The sequence below is a fragment of the Acinonyx jubatus genome, chromosome A1 (assembly GCF_027475565.1).
Source record: "Acinonyx jubatus isolate Ajub_Pintada_27869175 chromosome A1, VMU_Ajub_asm_v1.0, whole genome shotgun sequence".
Taxonomy (NCBI): domain Eukaryota; kingdom Metazoa; phylum Chordata; class Mammalia; order Carnivora; family Felidae; genus Acinonyx; species Acinonyx jubatus.
In genome coordinates this window covers 115,044,291-115,064,145 of record NC_069380.1, presented here as the reverse complement: position 1 = coordinate 115,064,145, position 19,855 = coordinate 115,044,291, and the positions used below count along the sequence as shown (strand labels likewise).

The following is a 19,855-nucleotide window of genomic DNA, read 5'->3' as shown; positions in this document are numbered from 1 at the left end:
GTCACTTTCCACCTCCACATCCACCCGCACCTCTCCCTTGCTCTCCTACCATCCATCCCTTCCCCTTGGCCTGACAGCTGTCATTCCTTAGGCTATTACTGATTCATTAGGGATTTAGTCACTAGGATGGGGAATTTAGGGGTAAGGTGTTTCACCGTAATTTGGGTCCCCTGTATGCTGTTTACTGGCTGTGTGATCAAGCAGGTAACTCTCCTCTGAACCCTCAGTTCTGCATCTTTAAGAGGAGATGATCTTCCAGCTCTATGATCCTGTGGTTATTAATAAAGAGAAGATAGGTCAGGCTGGAGCTAAGGACTCTGACATTAATATATTATCATTGAGAAGAGCAGAGGATCTAGAAAGAGAGCACAGCTCTAGTTTGCATCATTATACATTTTCCCCTTTGGACACGGATATATTCGCAGGAGATGAACAAACACAGGTCTCTAAAAACAACCTGGAGAAATCTCCCAAGACTGTGGTTCTTCCCTTGGGTTCACTTAACTGTTAGGTTCCTGGAGTCAGTATTGGAGCATTACCCCAGTTCTTGCCCAGCAGTGGTAATTCCTTTGGTCTTGGAGGCCCTAGAGGTTTTCAGCCTCCCTGTTGTGACCCTGCTAATTAGATACCAGGCTCTGGCCCCTACCATTCTTTTTATTATTTTTTTAATTTTTAATGTTTATTTATTTTTGAGAGAGACACAGAGCGTGAGCAGGGGAGGGGTAGAGGATGAGAGAGACACAAAATCCAAAGCAGGCTCCAGGCTCTGAGCTGTCAGCCCAGAGCCCTACGTAGGGCTCAAACTCATGAACCACGAGATCATGACCTCAGCCAAAGTCAGATGCTTAACCAGTTGAGGCACCCAGGCGCCCTTCTTTTTATTTTTTAAAATAGATTTATTGAAATATAATTTACAGACCACCTAATTTTGTGGCTCTTATTGTATTCACAGAGTTGTACAACCATCACATCTATTCTGGAACATTTTCATCAGCCCTAAAAATAAGTCCTATACTCCTTAGCCATCACCTTTCACCTCCCCACCCCTTCCCTCCCAGGTGCCAAACCTTTGGCAACCAATAGTCTAATTTCTATCTTTATGGATTTGTCTATTCTGGATAGTTAACATAAATGGAATCATACAATATGTAGTCCTTTGTGACTAGTTTCTTTCACTTAGAATGATGTTTTCAAAGTTCATCAATGTTGTAGCATGTATCAGTGTTTCATTACATTTTATTGCTGAATTATATTCCACTGTATGGATATAACACATTTTGTTTATTCATCACTTTGCGTTGTTGAGTCATCAGAGTTGTTTTCACCTTTTGACTATTGTGAATAATGCTGCTATGAACATTGGTACAAAGTATCTGTTTGCGTCCCTGCTTTTAAATCTTTTGGGTATATATCTAGGAGTGGGATTGCTAGTTCATATGATGATTCTATATTTAACTTTTAGAAGGACACAAACTATTTTCAGGGCTGCTGCATCATTTTACATTCCCACCAGTGATGTGTGAGGGTTCCAACTTCTCTGCATCCTCACCAATACTTGTTATTTATAGCCATCCTAATGTGTGTGAACAGTATCTCATTGTGATTTTGATTTACATTTTCCTAATGGCTAATGATGTTGAGCATCTTTTCATGTGCTTATTGTCCATTTGTATATCTTCTTTATTTTTTAAGTTTATTTACTTATTTATTTTTATATATGTTTATTCATTTTTGAGAGAGAACGCAAGCAGAGGAGGGACAGAGAGACATGGGGACAGAGGATCTGAAGCAGGATCTGTGCTGACAGCCGCCAGCCCAATGTGGGGCTTGAACTCAGGAACTGTGAGATCATTACCTGAGGCGAAGTCAGACACTCAACTGACTGAGTCACCCAGGCACCCCTAGTTTGTTTGTTTGTTTGTTTGTTTGTTTGTTTGTTTTAAAGTAATCTCTAGGGGCGCCTGGGTGGCGCAGTCGGTTAAGCGTCCGACTTCAGCCAGGTCACGATCTCGCGGTCCGTGGGTTCGAGCCCCGCGTCGGGCTCTGGGCTGATGGTTCAGAGCCTGGAGCCTGTTTCCGATTCTGTGTCTCACTCTCTCTCTGCCCCTCCCCCGTTCATGCTCTGTCTCTCTCTGTCCCAAAAATAAATAAACGTTGAAAAAAAAAAAGTAATCTCTATACCCAACATGGGGTCAAACTCATGACCACAAGGTCAAGTGACCCCACTCCTCTGACTAAGCCAGCCAGGTCCTCCCATTATTATATATTCTTTAGATAAATGTTTATTTGGAGGCCTTGTCTATTTTTTTTTTTTTTTTTTTTTTAGTAAGTGCTTCACCTAATGTGGGGCTCAAACTCACCACCCTAAGATCAAAAGTCGCATGATCCACTGATTAAGCCAGCCAGATGCCCCTTCCTTTGTTTTTGTTTTTGTTTTGTTTTGTTTTTGGGGTTTTTTTTTTGTTTGTTTTTTTTTTTAGAGAGAGAGCATGCGCCAGTGAAGGAGAGAAAGAGAATCCCAAGCAGGCTCCATGCTCAGTATGGAACCTTACACAGGGCTCAATCCCATGACCCTGGGATCATGACCTGAGCCGAAATCAAGAGTCTGACACTCAACCACCGAGCCTCCCCAGGTGCCCCTTCCCTTGCCTATTTTTAAATTGAGTTATTTGTCTTCTTGTTATTGAGTTGTAAGAGTTCTTAATATATTCTAGATACAAGTCCCTTATCAGATGTATAATTACATGTATTTTCTCCCATTCTGCTGGTTGTTTTCACTTTCTAGATAGTGCCATTTGGAGGATAGAAGTTTTAAAATTTTTATGAGGTCTAATTTATTTTTTTATTTTGTTCCTTGTGTTTTGGTATCATTCTAAGAAACCATTGCCAAGTCCAAGATCATGAGGATTAAGGCTTATTTTCTTCTAAGAAGAGATGGTTTTAGCTCTTATATTTAAGTTTTTGATGCATTTTGAGTTAATTATTGCATATGGTATGAGGCAGGTGTCCAACTTCTTTCTTTTGCATGGAGATATCCAGTTTTCCCAGAACCATTTGTTGAAAAGACTATTTTTTTCACCATTGAGTTGTCTTGGCATTCTCATCAAAAATCAATTGACCGTAAGTGTGAGTATGTGTTCCTAGACTGTCAATCCTGTATGTATTTCCTTATGCAAGTACCACACTGTCTTGATTATAGGAGCTTTGAAGTAATTTTGAAAATCAGAGGTTGTGAGTCCTATAACTTGGTTCTTCATTTTCAAGATTGTTTTGGCTGTTCTAGGTTGGCCTCTACTATTCTTACCCAAAGGGACAAGGCCTCATCCATATTGCCTCTTTCAAAGTATTCATTATATAGCCTACCACACTGATCCTCATCTTTTTCAACCTCACCTTCCCCTGTTCTCTCCCTCACTCCTCCACTCTAGCTCTGTGGGCCTTCTCAAACATTCTGAAGCTCTTCCTGCCTGAGGGCCTTTGCACTGATATTACCTTGGCCAAAAAATGCTTTCTTTCCCTCCACTCCCTCTCCCCTAATCCCAAGGCTGACTTCTTGTCATTCAGGTCTCTGCTCAAATGTTATCTTCTCAGAGAGGCCCTTACTAACCCCCAATCTAAGACAGTCACTTGCCAAACTCTCCCTCTTTATTATGTTATCTTGTATTATTGTACTTACCACTGTCTGAAATAGTCTTACATATATATCATTGTATTTATTTATTTGCTGCCTCCCCCTACTAGAATGGAAGCTCCAGGAAAGCAGAGATCTTATTTCACATTGAATTCCTACACCTAGTAATACAATAGACTACATTGCCTGGCATATAATAGACATTTAATATATATGTATTTGTTGAAGGAATTTGTTGTCAACTCCTGGACAGCTCCTATAGTGGAATTCAGCACCAGGAAAAGAGGTAAGAAGCAGTGAACTGGCCTCACACCAGGATTATTTTCCTTGTACTCACCTTCTTTTCTCATTTTCGACCAGTCGGCAATTCCTCCCTTCTTATTCAAAGGTTTCTCCTAATCCTCCTCCTAATATCGGTCTACATTTGAGAAGTAGATACAGACACATTCCTGCCTTCCCCAATGTCTCCTCTTGATTGCTCTTAGGAAAAATGACCTAAGATGTCTCTGACCACAGTATATATGGACAAGTACATACTCTGGTCCATTTGCAAAGACAGAAATCTAGAGTGTTGGGAAACATGAGGTCCTGGACAAGGGGACAGAAGGACACAGAACCTCAGGGAAAATCAGAACCTCAGGCCAAGAGCCCAAGGAATTCACATTATAACAACCTAATACCCACAAAAGTGTGAAAGTCATTGTCCCACAGCTACAGACTAGAGAAGAGAGGACCTGTGTTACTGATATGGAGAGATTTTCCCTGGGGCTAGGGAGGCTCTAATAACCCTCCATACAGCCCTGAGTTTTTCATCTAAACATCTTAAAAATGTTATAGGCATCAATTAACTCTTATAGCACCCTAGAATCAGGACTGTGGCCCAATTTTACTGACAGAAAACTGAAGACTGTGGGTTAGAGCCAGGAAAGGAATGTTTCAGGCTCACATGGCCTGGACTGAGCAAGCTAAGGGCTACATCTGAAGCCAGAGCTCACCTCATAGTCTTCCCCTTACGACAGTGGTTCCCAATCTGGGGACTGTAGGACACTTAAATTCATGTCTCTGTTTACCATGTCTTGGCTGCAGGCAGATGATAATTTAGTTGGTTCCTTGTCATGCAGGTGCCAGCTTAAAGATCACCTGCTCAGAGAGGCCTCCCTTGAGCATCCATCTCTAGTAAACTTCTCCCAGGCCCTATCATATTACTGATTTTCTTCAGTGTACTTGTCATTATCCCAGATAATGTTATTTTTTGTTTGTTATTTCTGTCTTTCAGTATAAACTCCATGATGTTAGAAATTTTATCTGACAAGACATTGCTGATGTTCAGTAAGTATTTGTTGAATGTTTAAATCAGTCTAAATAAAGATGTTTTCAACATTATGTAGATGCTGCTGAAATGAGTAAAATACATAACTATCTAAGTTTAAATTATACTTTTGGTATATATTTCTCTCAATCAATAGGTACTCAGGCTGTAATGTTAGGAGCCTTTTTAAAAAAACATTTAGAAGAGCCGGGCACCTGTGTGGTTCAGTCATTATACATCTCACTTTGACTCAGGTCATGATCTCACCGTTAGTGAGTTCAAGTCCCACATGGGTGAACTCAAGCCCCACCAGGTGAGACCCACTTCTCTCTCTCTCTCTCTCTCCCTCCCTCCCTCCCTCCCTCCCTCCCTCTCTCTCTCTCTCTCTCCCCCTCACTCACTTGGGTACTCTTGCTCTCTCAAAAATAAAAAAATAAAAAATAAAAAAACAACATCTTTAAAAAAAAAAGGCACTAAAAAGAGCCTTCAAAATTTCCACTTCTGGGCCACCTGGCTGGTTCATGGTGGAATGTGCAACTCTTGATCTTGGGGTTGTGAGTTTGAGCCCCAAATTGGGGGGAGAATTTACTTAAAAATAAAACATTATAGAAAAAAGAATTTCCACTTCTGGCCTTGTATAGATTAAACTTTTTGAATAGCCTTCCTGACTAAAACAACTAAAATGCTAGATGCTAGATTAAATATAATTTTTAACTTTAAAATTCACAGATGAACTGACATACACAAGTGCTCTATCATTACTCTTTAATTTCACTCCTAGGTATATACTCTGAAGAAATTCTTGTACTTGCAGAAGACATTTTATATACTCTCTTGTGTATATGATACCTTTTTCAGATTATAAGGTTATTCATTCTATGCAGATTACAAAAAGAATGAGGTAGATAAAGAATGTATGTACCAACAGGGGAACATATTCAACTCACATTAAGTGACAAACATGTAGAACTCAAGAGTATAATCCCATTTTAATAAAAATATTAACGTGTCCCTTGAAATAAATCTGAACAATATACACTAAAATGTGAACACTGGTTATCACTGTCATGGTTTTCATTTCAAAATTATATGTGTCTTTGATGTTTTGATATTTTCAATAACCTCATTTACTTTTGTGGTCAAAAATCAGTAAAGTTTTTTTTTTTTTTATGTATAGAAAACTGTTTTAAATAGAGAAATAATTTTTCTGGAAAGTTTTCTTTCCCCTTTTGCAAACTGAAGAAAGTTTGCTGAAGACCCCCAATTCTGTAAAGAAGAATTTGTAAGGGCAGAAAGTTTAAAATAGGAAGGGCTTCCAGGTCCCTTTAATGGGATAGAGAGTGAATAGGGCCTAGTCAGTCATCAGGGCTTACCAGCAGACCTGCTTGTTCCCTGCCACTCTCTACCTCCTGCTCAGGAGGGCAATACAAGTCTTGGCCAGCTGCCCTCCAGTCCTGCCCCATTGTTCCCAGACGACTGAACATCTGGCTGTTAAGCCAAAAACCAACAATGTCCTAACTTCCTGAGTAAACACCTGTGAACGAAGAGAAGACATAGTTGAGTCAGAGCAAGTGTTCAGGGGCACAGTAGGGCAAAGAACAAGGCAAAGGAGTTGGTAGGGGATAAGGAAAAATTGGATCTTATTCTGGGCTTGCCACTGAATTGCCCTTTCTCCCTCTGGCCTCTAGAATTTTCCATTGCAAATGGTGGGGCTTCTTGCACTCTCGAGCTTGGAAAAGCATGGATAGAAGGGGGTTCTATGACCCCAGAAATTCAGCTTATCACAGGGGAAAAACACCAGGCTTTTGCACATGCCACACCCTCGGCCTAGAACATGTCCCTCCATCTTATCCTGCACAGTGTTTATTCATTCTTCAAATTTCAAGTTATGCACCCCTTCCTTTTCTCCAACTCCCACCACCCCACCTTCGCCACCCTCCAAGAAGGGCTTAGAGGCCTCTCCGCTCCCACAGCTGGTGCTTCCCTTAGCCACCTCTATCCCACTCCAACAATTGCCTGTTGGTCTTTCCCAGTGGAATTTAAACTGATGAAGTTAGGGACCATGATTATCTTACCCCTGTCTCTCTAGTATCTAAATACTCCTTAAGTACAGTATTCATAAAATGTTTTCATAAGTGGAGGAATAAAAATTGAAGGAATGGCAAAGTGGGCAAGTGACAGAATCCCTCCACTTGTCTGGAGTGTGGTTCTCAGCAGCCTAAGGAAGTGGCCTCCAGGGCGAAGGAAAGCAGCAGGGACATTTATCTTCCTTTCATCTCCTCCCCAGTTCCCTACATTCTTTCATCATCTTACCCCTTCCTCCCACCAACCCCCCCCCCCCAATCTCTACATCTAATTTGGTGTGAGCTTCAGCTCCCTCTACTGGCCAGAGTTCAGTGCCGCAGGGAGCCAAGCCCAGGTGCCCTGGCTTATTTCATTCTTCCCTCTGGGGAGACCATTCTATTCCCTCCTCTACTTTGGGGTTCATGAAGGACTGGAACATGAAGGCAAAACAGGCTAGTCAGCACACTGGAAGTTTCCAAGGTCTGAGCGCACACTTCCCCATCCCTGACTCCAGGGGCACTTCCCTCACATCCTCACCTCATGCTCAGTTTCCTGGAGTCTCTACTCCCAAATTCCTCCTACTCCAGCTAATTCACAGAGATGTTGATTTCTGGAGCCCTTGGCTGATACATCAGCTCTGACTGTGGAAGAAAGATCCCAAGATGAGTTGGGAATAGGCAGAGACAGAGCAGAGAGAAAGGGACCCAGAAAGTGAAAGGATATAAACCCACACTGAGACAAAGATCAAGGTTGAAAAAGCCCACCAAATTGTCATCAGACCTTTCCAATCCCATGGGTTGATAAACTAGGGCCCTTGGCCCTATAAAGAAAGATTTCCCTCACCCCTTCGGTGTACCTGTGTCAGTGAGGAGCTAAGGGGAGTGATTGTGTTCAGGCTTAATAGAAATATTAGACTTTAGGGATAATTCCTGGTCAAGAAGGTCTTCCCCACTCCTGCCCCCTTCTCCTGAGAGGGCCCATCCTGCAGCTTACATCTTCAGTGTCACCACTAAGTGAGTACTCTGGCTCCAGTCCCTTCTCAGGGATGTTCCTTTCCTTCTCTGGCATCAGCTCGTCCAGCCAAAGGAGTTCCTGTGGTGAGAAGACCCACTCCAGTGCCTTTCGGACCCCTACCAGGCCCAGCAACTGCAGGGATGCAAACAAAACCCAGAGCTGTCAGCAATAGCAGCAGAAACATGAACTACAGTAACATGCGTTGAGCACTTCCTATGTACTAGACACTGTGTATTGTTTCACTTAATGCTAACACATTCCTACGAGGTAGATATAATTGTTCCCATTGTATAGAGAAAGAAACTGAGGACTTGAGAGTTTAGAAACTTCTCAGAAGTCACATAGCTGGGATGTGATTGGTCCTACTACAAAGCCTATGGCTCTTAACTTCCTCAGAGCGTAAGAATAAGGCCAGAAGCCACCTGTGTTATCACCTCACTGAGTAATAAAAGTGCCTGTATTGCCTCTCCCAGGACCTCAGTTTTCTTTTGGACTTTATATTCCTGCTTGTGGTTGATCAGCCCAAAGAGGTTAGAAAAATGGAGTTGAATCAGGTATCCCAAGACTAACCTATCCGTAGGCATCTCTCGGCCATCTTTCTTTGTCCTAAAACTCCCAACCAGAGCTAGGGCAAGTGAGAGGGGAATGTCTTCCTCCTGTGTAGGCTTTGGCCACCCTCCCAGGTTCAGAGTCTCCCAGGACCCCCAGGACATTACCCAACCTTGCCCCAAGTTACCATGAGGGGGAAGATGATGGCTGCAGGAGTAGATTTGATTATCCAAAGCAGACCCAGGCAGGCAAGCTGGATAGCTGTGAAGAGGTGGACCCTGCTCAGAGGCACATGTCTCAAGAGGAGGAGGTCTGGCTGGTGTTTTGCTGGCATCAATAATAGCTGTACCCTCTTTGTGAACTAGGGGAATAAGAGGAGGAGGAGAGCAGGGTGTTCAGCCTGGAGGGTGTCACTGTTAGCTGTCCAAGTCCAGCGTGAGCGGGAAGTCAGAAGGCTCCCTTGGCACCCTCCCCATTCAGAGCCTGGCATCAGAGTTCCTGAGCCCAGGAGAGACAGGAAGAGGAGAGGAGAGGACTTGGCAAGTATAAGCAGAAGGCACCAGCAGGAAAGAAGAGGAGGAGTGAGACTGCTTGGTGATTCTAATGGGCCCACCTGGATGCTGCTAATCGCTGCCACTCCCATGTACAGGAAGATTCCATAGAGCACAGGCATCGGGATGAACTGGTAGAAAAAAAGTAGAGAGCTGGCAAAGGAGTTCACTTCTGCTAGCTGCCCAGACCCACACTCCCTCACCTCCACCCCCACCCCAGCCTTAGGCTCCAACCCCAGCCTCCAGCATCCACACCTAAGTTGACCCAAGTCTTTCTCTGCCTTTCCCACTTTGCATGCCTGATACTGAAGCTTCAAGATGGTCAGATGAGGTAAATTTTATAATTTCCATTTCACAAAAGGGGGAAATGGGTTTCAGAGAGATTAAGTTAACTTGTCCACTACCTGGCCTACTTCTCCTATCTTATCTTCTTCGCTTATCTTTCTTCTTCGCTCCCTCTGTTCCTGCTATATGGCTTCCTTTCCTTCTCTCAATATGCCAAGGTTTATTTCTATCCTTTGCAAGGCCTTTGCTTTGCTTTGCTATTTCCCTCTACCTAAAATGTTCTTCCTTGACTTCCTTCTCGCTACTCAGGCTTCTCGCTGCTCATCTCTTGATACCCCAGAAGTGGTGGGGTGTCTTGACACCTTTCAATCTAAAGTAGACCCCTGGCACTCTTAATCACCTTATGCTCTTATATTTTTCATTAGAAGTAATCACTATTTGAAATTTTCCTGTTTTATTGTTTTAATTTTTTTTTCTCTCTTCTCACCAGACTTCAAGCAGTGGATGGTCTCTTTTGATCACCACTATATCCTCAGTCTTTGGAACAGTGCCTAGCATATGGTTTATGCTCAGTAAATATCTGCTGAATGAGAGTCACCTAGTTAGCAAGCAGCCAATCCAGTCTATCTGGCTCTTTCAACTACTCTACTCTCACCCAGCCTCCATGACTTTTCCCTCCCCAAACCTTTCCTCCCTGGTGACTCTTGTATGCCATTCTCTGTGTCCTCGCCTTAGCTTGTTGAACCTTTCTACGATTACTTATTACTTAATTTTTGTTCATGTGCGTATGTTGCTGATAGGGGCTTGGCTCCATATCTCTTTTCAATACTCCTGTCTCCCCTTCCTCCCTGCCACTTCTCCCAAGTGCCTAGCAGAGCCTTGCGCATGGCAGGTGTTCTATAAACATCTGGTAAGGGAGAAGTGAAGGGGTTTTGTCTCAAGGTTTTCCTGGGATGTGATGATCACACTGTTAGTCTAAGGTTTGTTGGCAGGCTGGAGCAAGACTGCCATACCTCTTGGCCCATAGGGGATGGTAGCGTGCCCATACCTGGCTCCACTGGGTAGAAAACCCACCAGATAAGAGTTTGGATTCTCAGATAGATCTGAGAAACTAGCTCTTTTGGTGGCCTTTTGTAAGCTACTTAATCTCTTTAAACTTCAGTTTCCTTGGGGCACCTGGGTGGCTTAGTTGGTTAAGCGTCCAACTCTTGATTTCCACCCAGGTTGTGATCTCACGCTTGTCAGATCCAGCATCCAGCCCTGCGTTGCACTCTGAGCTGGGCGTGGAGCCTGCTTAAGATTCTCTCTCTCTCTCTCTCTCTCTCTCTCTCTCTCTCTCTCTCAAAACAAACAAGCTTCAGTTTGCTCATTGGTGAAGTATGAATGTCTCTCAGGGTTCACGTGAGGATCAAATGAGACCAAGTGTGGAGAAAACTTAACACGGTGTCTAGTGCACAGTAAGTATTTAGCCAGTGTCAGTTCTTGCTGTATTTGTTATTATTACTGCCCTGCCCCTGATGCCAGCCTAACAAAGGTACCTTCAGTACAGGTGCCAGGAAGATGGAGGCTCCTGTGAGGATGAACACCACCAGGCCTGTCAGCCTCTGCTCCCTGTGGGGTGAGGGAAGAGTTAGCTAGGGGCTGGGAGAGCCCCCAGGGTGCGTGGCTTGGAGATGCTGACCAGACGCCACTATAGGCACTGGCAGGAGGGAAGTGGAGAGAGCCCTTTCCCCCCCACCCTCCCAATAGTAGCCTGGCAGGGAGGGGGCCTTAGCATCATGTGCAAAATTGGTGGAAAGGAAGGGGCAGGGCACTTGAGCTGGGATGTTCCAGGCCTCTCCATCAGCTCAAGCTCATAGTTGCTCTTTGTTTTTATTTTTTATTTTGGTGCAACGTTAGCGATTTTTACACTGCCATAAAAACTTTCATTTCACAGTTTCAAAGTTGATTTCACAAACTTTCCACGAATTTATTTCCAACAGGTTAGAAAATTGTTTTTGTCACAGTAACTTTGTAACATCAGTGAGGCACTCCTACCTTGCGGGGGGGGGGGGGGGGGCGGGGACGGGGGAGGGGGTTGTTAGGTGGCACCTCACCCTCCCTTGGCCCTGGCCGCCTCGGCCTTTGTGTCCATGAGGCTCCTCCCACGGGCCCTCCCACACCCATGGCCAAGAAGAAGAGGGGAGACCTGACACGCCCATCTCAGCCCAGAACCCACCCATTCACCCCACTGCAGTGCTTATGGAGTAGTGAGAGAGCCCTCTGGAGGCTTAGAATTTAAGCTGTCCAAATCACTCTGCCTTGTACTCCCCTACACCACCTTACGGATGGATCTCTCACTCTGGCTTCCTCAGTGTTGGCCTCACCTGATGCCCAGGAAGCTGCGGGGTTCCCCCAGGACACAAGCTGTGCTCTCTCTCCGAAGACTGTCCATATGGGCCAGGGAGATGACTGTGGCTGAGACATACCAGGGCAGCCCAAGCACTGAAGTGAGCAGCAGCAGCACAGCCACACAGAAGAGGTCCAGGTGGAAGCCAGCTCCCTTCTGCAGGTAGTGGTGGAGCATCGAGGATGAAACTAAGCCAGATCTGGGCTCTCTGTCCTTTGGAGTGGGAGAGGGAGGGCCTGGACCCCACCCTGGAGTTTCTGTACCTTGGTCTAGGGGCCTCTGGTCCTACCCAGCAGGTCTTACCCGCAGTTTATATTCGGCACGGTTGAGGATGACCGCTGTGATCTGCTGGTCCATGAAGATGAGGATAGACAGCAGCAGAGCAGGGAGGGCGGCTGCCACACTCAGCCACCAGGGGTTGGCTCCAAAAGGTGACACCAGCCATCCACGCCCAGGGAGTGTGGGCTGGGAGAGGGCATTCCGTGGACAAATTAGAGAAGGCCTCCCAAGAGCACCTCACCTGCACACCCCGGCTTTGGCATTCCTCCATAACCCCCAACCCCCTTACCCCAGTTCCAAGACCCTGGGTGGTAGGTGGGAGCAGTACGTGTGCATGTACAACTGGTTGAAAGCATTCCAGTGCCTTAAAAGAGGGCAGAAGAAGGGGAACCAGCCTGGGAGTTGGGCTGGAGCCAGGGGCTCTGATTTTGGTTCTCAGGTGCCCTCCCTCCCTGCAAGAGGAGGAGATGGTGGGTGAGGCCTGCCCACATTTCTTGATGTACAGAGCCCTCCTCCCTAGGCACCCCCCGCCCCCTACAACCAGGGTGGGGCGACTCAGGCTCAAACCTGCCTTGATCTGGGGCCAGGGCAGGGCTGGGTGTGTCTGCGTCTGCTCTGATTATAAGCGTCTGTGTGGGGGAGGGGACCCCAGTTGCCATCTCAGATTCTGAGCCCCTGAGGCTACCCCAGGTGGAGTCTCCCTGCTCTCCTGTCCTGGGGGAAGCTGGAGAGGAGGTCTCCAAATGCACAGGCAAAGTCTAGGTGCTAAGTCCGTGCTAAGCCTTGTCCTGTGCACTGCCATGCCCTTGGGAGGGAGCTCCAGCTTTAGCAGATCAGAGCCGGCAAACAGGGGTGCAAAGAAGACAGTGCGGAGTAGTAGGGTGGGTAGGACCAACCTATGACAACAATAAGTAACATTTTTTGAGATCTTGGTATGTGCCAGATGAGTGACTTACACTCATCTTCTGTGAACCTCAGAACAGCTTATAGAGTAGCAGCTATTGTTATTTATTATTTCCATTTTACTGGTAAATAAATTGAGGCTCATTGATGAGAAATGTGGGTTGGCTTGCCTAAGGTCACACAGCTAGGAAGTGGCAGAACTGGATCTCGAGCCCAGGGCTGGCTGACTAGAACCCAACCTCTTAACCCCTAATTTATAATAATAACTCCCATGTTTTCTGTACCCACTGTGTTGGCAGCAACACCTCATTAATCCTCACAACAACTCCGTGAGGTCATTATTATTACTATTTGTATTTTATGAGCAAGGAAATGGAAGCTCAGAGGAAGAAAAGCATGGTATCCATTCATCTTCCTCCTCCAAAGTCCTGTCTGCTGGCCCTGCTCTCCCCTCTGTTCTACACTCCCAGCTCTCACCTTGAACTCGCTGGGCACCATGAGCTTTGGTGTGGCTAGACCCAGGAAGGAATCGAGGCCACAGCCCAGCAGCATGGCCAGGACTGAGGAGAAGTCACCGAGCACTTTGCGCACCTGGCCACACAGTGGACACTTGGTCAGGTTCAGGCCTGCCAGCCCCCTCCCTCTTTACCCTTTCCCATTCACAGACAGGGCCCAAGGCCAAGAGGCAGTACTCTCCCACAGACAGAGGTAACACTCACCACAGAGGGGAAGAAGCGGCTTGTCTTTACATGCTTGAGGGCCGTGGCTATGAGGAAAGAAGTAAGGAAGAGGAGGACAGAGAAGAAGGCGATGTCTGGGACTATATGACAGCCGGGACCACGAGGGTGGCCTCCCCGTCGGGCACACTCAGGTGGGGGCAGCAAGGAGGCATTGACCAGGCCTAGGTCCTGTATGGAGGGGTGTTCAGGTATGGGGTTATGGGTGGCAGAATAAACATTGACTGACACTCACTGAGACACCAAGGACCCAGGATAGGAGGTCTCCAGCCACAGCAAATGTCTGGGCTTCTGTGAACTGTAATGGTTTCCCTAGCCTGTGGGGAGGGAAAAGCCAGGAACCACTGACTTCTTTGGCTTCCACCATGTCTTTCCCAGGACTCTCCCAGGAACTGGCCCTCACCATGCTTGAGATGTCATCTCTGTCTTTTGGTTCTGTCTCCTTCCACTGAGACTCATTTCCTGGGAAGCAGAGAACAATTTGGGTATATGTGCCTCCTCTGGAAAGCTTCTCCAGCCCCTCAGGAGCCTGATCTCATGGATCCAACTGAGCCAGAAAGTTCTTAGTTCTGACTCATCTGTCTTCTGACCCTAAATGCTGTGCTCCTCAGGACATCTCCCAGTCCCTACCAATTCCTTACGTCTCTGTATCCCTGGTGCCCGGCATAGGACCAGCCAGAGCAGATGCCTAGCAAATGTTTGCTTAAAAGATGAGCACACCAATCTGTGGGTTTCTATCAGGACCAGAACTGGTTTTGCTCATGCCTAACACAGAGTCTGGCGCTCTTGAGAGGATATCTCTTCCCCATTCCTGCTGCTTCCTTGTGCAGGGGTATGTGCAAGTGTAAAACTCTGAGCTGCTCTCCCCCTCAGTCAGTCACTCAGACTAGGGAAGAGCAGCAATTTGTTCGATTGGTGAATTTGAGAGAAGGAATGGAGCATGCCTCTCCCTGTCCCTTCCTCTCCCCACTCTTGGGAATAAGCTGCCTGCCCTGTGCATGCAACTTAGCTCTGCCCTTCTGTGGCAAGACAGTCCCTGTCCAGGGCAGCCATGACTGGGTGGGTAAATCTATTTAATTTTGGTTTCATTGTTAGGAAGCCCATTTCCCCATAGATATAAGCATGTTCTTCTATCAGCACTGTCAGAAATAAAGATGATATTGGGGCACCTGGGTGGCTCAGTCGGTTAAGTGTCTGACTTCGGCTCAGGTCATGATCTCGTGGTTCGTGACTTTGAGACCATCTTGGGCTCTGCGCTGACAGTGAAGATCCTGCTTGGGATCCTCTCCCTCTCTCTCTGCCCTTCCCTGCTTGCTCTATTTCTCAAAATAAATAAATAAACTTAAAAAATAAAAGATAATACTGGGCCTCCTCTGTTACTTCTCAATGGATTCAAAACAAAAGTGGGGAAGAGAAGCTGGTCATCAGGAAAGTATTCAGGATTTTGTTGAACTTAACAAGGGGGACAGCAAGGGGACATCCCCTCCCCCTCCCGCATCCTCCCCCATCTCTTCCAGCTCCGTATTCCCCTCACCCACCTCCCAGGTCTGGGTACTGGCATAAGCAGCCGTAGGCAGGAGAGCCAGGGCTCTGGATGGGATAGGCACTGGTCAAGCTCAGCATTTTGCCAACAGCATCGTAGATGAAGATGAGGCTGATGAGGGCACAGAAGCCTTCTTCGGTGAAGCGGGTAAAGTAGCGTACCAGCACGCTGGCCTCTGTGGCCACTAGTGCCAGACAAAAGGTGGCCACCCAGATGCCCACCCATAGGCGGAAAGGCAGGTAGTCCAAGCTGTAATCTCTGGGGGAGTGAGACAGGCAGGGATTGCCAGGGCTGTTCTGCTCCCCACTTACCCCAGGTTAGGTACCCCTGGAGCCAAACAGACAGTTCCCTCCCTTCCCTATTGACCCAGCCAGGATCAGGCCAAGAGTGCAGCTAGTGAGGGTCTGGTGAGGGTGGGGGCGTTCTCCTACCTGCTGAAGGAGAAGAGCAGGCGTTCAAAGACCAGCACTGGCCCCGTGCTGCTGAGGATGGTGAGGGGCTGGCCAGCCAACAGGCAGAAAGCAGCTCCAGCCACTGCAGTGCCCAGAAAACTTTCCAGCACCCCCTAGAAGCCGGCGGAGGACCCTGTCAGCACAGGACACCGGAGTCCTCAGTACAGCCACCCAAGCTTCCAGGGAGCCTCCACGGCCGACCCATTGCCCCAGGGGTAGCTAGCAGAATACTGAAACTTGTGCCTGCCCCCCCTCACATCTCCCGATTCACCTGAGCACCATCGGTGGCTTCCCCCAGCAGACCCCCAAAAGTGATGGCGTTAGTGATGGTGGCCAGGTAGATGTAGAGCACAGCCGAGAAGCACTGGGGATGCAGCGCGTCCAGGAAGTCACTGGTGTACCACAAGGCCTTCCGACGCACATCCTGGACAAGGCCCCCAAACAGCCTCCCACCCATGGTTTGTCAGTGACCCAAGTGCCCACACCCCACGCCCCTATCCCTGCTACCTTCCCTGTGACTGGCTGAGCCCCTCCATCATGAGCATACACCTCTGTGCCCCTGTGACCCCTCTCCCCTCCCAGGACCCTTACCCCTGCTCTCACCCAGCTCACCTCACCTGCCTGTCCACTGTAACTCTGGGCTGGGCACATGTGGCCAGTGACCATGTCTGTCCTCAGCCAGGGCCCCATGCTGGGCAGATGGGCCCTTGACCTCCCTCAGTTGTGAGAGGAGCCTGAAGAGAAGGGGAACCCAGGTTGCCTGAGGATCTCCAACCAAAACGTGACTGGGCCTGCTGCCTCCTGGTGGCTGCTCTTATCTCTGCCAGCAGACCCTGAATACAAAGATAAGTATCCCTTTCCTGGGATCCCCTCCCCTCCTGAACAGTGGAACTGGACCCAAGGTCTGTGGAGAAGACCCCCCATATACCTTTTGTGCTGGGAAGGCAGACATTTGGGTGGGGCGATCCGGGCTGTCGGGTCCCACCGACCTGGAGGAAGCACTGTCACCTCCTCTAGGAAGGCATCCAAGGCTGCCAGAAGGTCATGAAGGCTGCTGGCCCGACGAACTGACCACTGGAATTGCTAGGGATAGGGGCAGAAAGGGGCAGTAAATGCCGATCTGGACCTTTACATGAATCTTTACAATCTCAAAGCTAGACACAAGTCATTCAAGCATTCCTTCATTAATACATGCATGCAGTGAGTATTGGGGGCCTACCGTGTGCCAGCAGTGTCCTAGTTAAGGGGGCTACATTGGTAGCCAAGAAAACTTAAGTCCTCATGTGCACAGACACAAAGCCACACTCTGCCTCACTGCTGTATTCGGTCACATCTAGAGGCCACAGTGTGCACTCTCACTGGCAAAAGTGCACGTGCGTGCACACACTCACACACGCACGCGCTTGCCTGCCCAGCTCACCCGGTCACTGAGGAGGACGGCCATGGCCCGGCCCATCTCATGATAGCCCCTTCCCAGTGTGGAGGGACCAAGGAGGAGACAGAAAAACCTGAGGGAGGAACCAGGCCCCAGAGAAAATAAGAGACTGCTATCCCACAAGGCAGCCCTGACCTCTGACCTTCCTACCAGCCCCCATTCATACGCTCATCATGTTCACACCTACTTTGCAGCCCTGACCACCACCCCCTCCCCAGACCCCTGAGCACCATCCCCACTCACGCCCCCTCAGAGAACTGAACCAGAGACTTCTCAACCCCCTCCCCAGTAGAGATCCTTCTGGGCTCCAGGACCCCCGACTCCCAACAGCCTCACCTGCTGGGAAGGGGCACCTCAGTGAGGGGCCCCAACACCACTGGATCCCGCAGTCGTACAAAGGCCCCCAGGGGCCGTACCAGGAAGCCCAACTCTCCTGCCAGCACAGCCCCTGCCTCAGCCCCTTGAGGCAGCTTCCGTCTCAGAGGGTTCTGACGCTGGATGGGGGGTTCAAGGAGACACATGGATGAGTGGTTACGTGGGAAGGCAGATTTTGGTAGGGTACTGATTAATAATGAGGCCTGACTCCTCTCCCAGCCCTGCCCAAGGAAGGACCACAAACCTGTTCCTTCAGCGGGGCTTCCTCATTGTGAGAAGCCTCTCCTGGATGAGCAGACCCTTCGAAACACGATCAGGCAGAGAGTAAGAGTACAGGCTTTGGAGGTGGACACACCAGGGCTCCCTGACCAGGTTTACCTGTGATAAACTATGAAAACTAGAGTTCCCCTCATTGAGCTTCAGTTTTCTCATCACTAAAATGGGGCTAATTGTGGTACTGCCTCACCGGATGGTTGTGAAGATGAAATGAGAATATACTGCATGTAAAGCTCCTGGCACGGTGCCTGTCAAGAGCGTCCCTTCACAAAACTCTGGCCCCTCCATTCTTCTCCCCTCACCGTTACCTCCACTTCTCACCCACGAGGCCTGGGTTGAGGCCCCGGGTTGAGAGGTCTGAGCCAAGGTTAGGCTGCTCTTAGTCCAAGAAGCGCAGGGGGGATCTGGGACCCTCCCACCCAGGGCTTTTGGTCCTGGGCCCAGGGAGGGGCCTCTCACCCTGGCAGGGCCTGGTGCCTGTGGGCTGGATGAGATGCTGGGGTCTCTGCAGCAGTAAGGCCTGCAGCTGCCCTCTCAGCTCTGGGCTCAGCGACTCCACTCTTGTCACCTGTTCTAAAGAATAGAGATGGGGCTTCAACCCTCTCCTGAGAGCTCCCTGTCCCCACACTCTTCCCCTTTCCCCTCTGCCTGGCTCCCTTTCCCTTCTGGGAATCTCAGGAAAGTTGCTCCTCCATTCTGCTTTTCCATCTCCTCCCTGTGACAGGGACGGATAATCCCTAGGGTGCAGTGGGGTGAGCTCTGGAAAGTTCCAAGGCTTTGGGGGGAAGTCTTAGGGAAATGGCATAGCTACTCAGGCCCTCCCTGTACAGGCTCCCAGCATACCCACGAGCTCCAGGAAGCTCTGAGCTGGACAGTCCAGCAGCACAAGGCCCTCGGCCAGTAGGCTGCGGAGCTTCTGAAGGCTGGGCAGTGCCAGGGTGGGCACATGAGGGACACTCCACCGGCCTGCACCCACCTCCAGCTTCTCCTCAAACAGCACCCACCTGTGGTGGAGAGGAATAGACTGTGTTATTGGGGCCATCTCTCCCAGGTCCAGGTTGTGGGAACACAGGAGAGCCAGGGAAAGTAGAGCAATGGGGGGGGGGGGGGAGGCTGGGCCCAGTGGTGCATAGCATGCCCCTTCCTGGACATTCACCCCTCATCTGGGGTCTTGGGGAACTCAAAAGTAGACTGCAGAGAAAACTGAGCATCATGGAGGGTGAGGGCCTGAATTGGAGAGCACAGAGAGGAACTCTTAATTGGGGCAGAGCATCTCCCCAAACAGGAGGAGTCACCAGCTGGGGAAGGGGCAAGACCCCGTAAAATTGCCCTGGGTCCCACTCACCTGCCTGTCTCTCTCCACTCCAGTGCCTGGGGCCAGCCCAGAAGTTCATTCAGCTGAATGAAGAGCAGAGGGTCCGTGGGTATCCCCTGATCCCCTCTGTCTGTGTCTGAGGTGCCGTCAGGGCTGGGGCAAGAGCCAGGGCCATTCTCCAGCTCTCCTGTGGGCACATTTTCACAAGCACTGGAGACTTCAAACTCTTCCTGGCCTGGCAGCTTCATCTTGGGGAGGCTTGCACAGACTCCCAGGGATGGTGCAGTCCTAGGTTTTGAGTCCTAGGTTTTGAGCCAGGGGCCCTCTGGCTGGCTGCATTTATAATGCACCCCCACCCTCCATGAAGCACAACACAAACAGAGCAGGGCCTGCTGGCTCCAGAGCCAACTGGGTAATCCCCTTTCTTGCTTGCTTTCCCCAGCCCTTGCTGCCCGAGAATGTTTGTAAGGCTAGCCTGATCTTTCCCAGGATCTAAAGAAATGCCCAGCCTGGGGCAAAAATGTTGTGTGCATTTTCTGTGGGATCAGGTCTGACCCCACTGTGTTTTGTGTAAATTAACATGAGTAAGTCACTGGCCTGGGTCTGAAGACTGAGACCATCAGATGATCCTGCCCCCTACTCTGTATCAGATACAAACATCACCACCCCCAGGACTGTTTTGGGTGTCACCAATACACCCTAAGGGCCCCTATTTGGATAAACAAATGTCTTAATGAGTAACTAGGGC

The 19,855-nt window shown here is 48.7% G+C and overlaps 1 protein-coding gene and 1 long non-coding RNA gene across 9 annotated transcripts; one reads left to right on the top strand and one right to left on the bottom strand.

Moving 5' to 3' along the window:
* Positions 1–2,165: 2,165 nt before the first annotated feature.
* Positions 2,166–19,453, bottom strand: SLC4A9 (solute carrier family 4 member 9). 8 transcript variants are annotated; one of them, XR_003426399.2, is made up of 23 exons: positions 19,138–19,453; positions 18,636–18,796; positions 18,252–18,365; positions 17,761–17,816; positions 17,478–17,635; positions 17,127–17,214; positions 16,635–16,789; positions 16,324–16,440; positions 15,978–16,152; positions 15,686–15,819; positions 15,250–15,512; positions 14,115–14,173; positions 13,694–13,882; positions 13,452–13,565; positions 12,361–12,435; positions 12,096–12,257; positions 11,770–11,948; positions 10,942–11,014; positions 9,181–9,249; positions 8,755–8,928; positions 7,998–8,096; positions 7,542–7,645; positions 2,166–6,474 (listed from the first exon to the last, which is right to left on the bottom strand). XR_003426399.2 is itself a non-coding variant. In XM_027076540.2 (22 exons), the coding sequence occupies exons 1-22, from the start codon at positions 19,353–19,355 to the stop codon at positions 7,592–7,594; spliced, it is 2,940 nt and encodes a 979-aa protein (XP_026932341.1). In that variant the 5' UTR covers positions 19,356–19,443; the 3' UTR covers positions 2,166–7,591. The 8 variants fall into 8 exon arrangements, 2 of the variants coding, with proteins under 2 accessions (XP_026932341.1, XP_053077894.1); XR_003426398.2 differs by having other exon boundaries at positions 7,998–8,150; positions 19,138–19,442; XR_008298160.1 differs by having other exon boundaries at positions 7,998–8,150; positions 18,252–18,360; positions 19,138–19,325.
* Positions 3,636–16,195, top strand: LOC128315465 (uncharacterized). Its single transcript, XR_008298248.1, has 2 exons — positions 3,636–3,917; positions 13,640–16,195. It is a non-coding gene; the product is annotated as an uncharacterized LOC128315465 (long non-coding RNA).
* Positions 19,454–19,855: the final 402 nt, after the last annotated feature.

What these genes read in the sequence shown, in the direction of transcription:
- SLC4A9 (XM_053221919.1), bottom strand. Translation starts at nt 19,355, where the DNA reads ATGAAGCTGCCAGGCCAGGAAGAGTTTGAAGTCTCCAGTGCTTGTGAA. An exon ending in GAGCTTCCTGGAGCTCGTGG is followed by an intron (nt 18,366 to 18,635) that starts GTATGCTGGGAG and finishes TCTATTCTTTAG; the next exon opens with AACAGGTGACAAGAGTGGAG. An exon ending in AAGCCACCGATGGTGCTCAG is followed by an intron (nt 15,820 to 15,977) that starts GTGAATCGGGAG and finishes GCCGGCTTCTAG; the next exon opens with GGGGTGCTGGAAAGTTTTCT.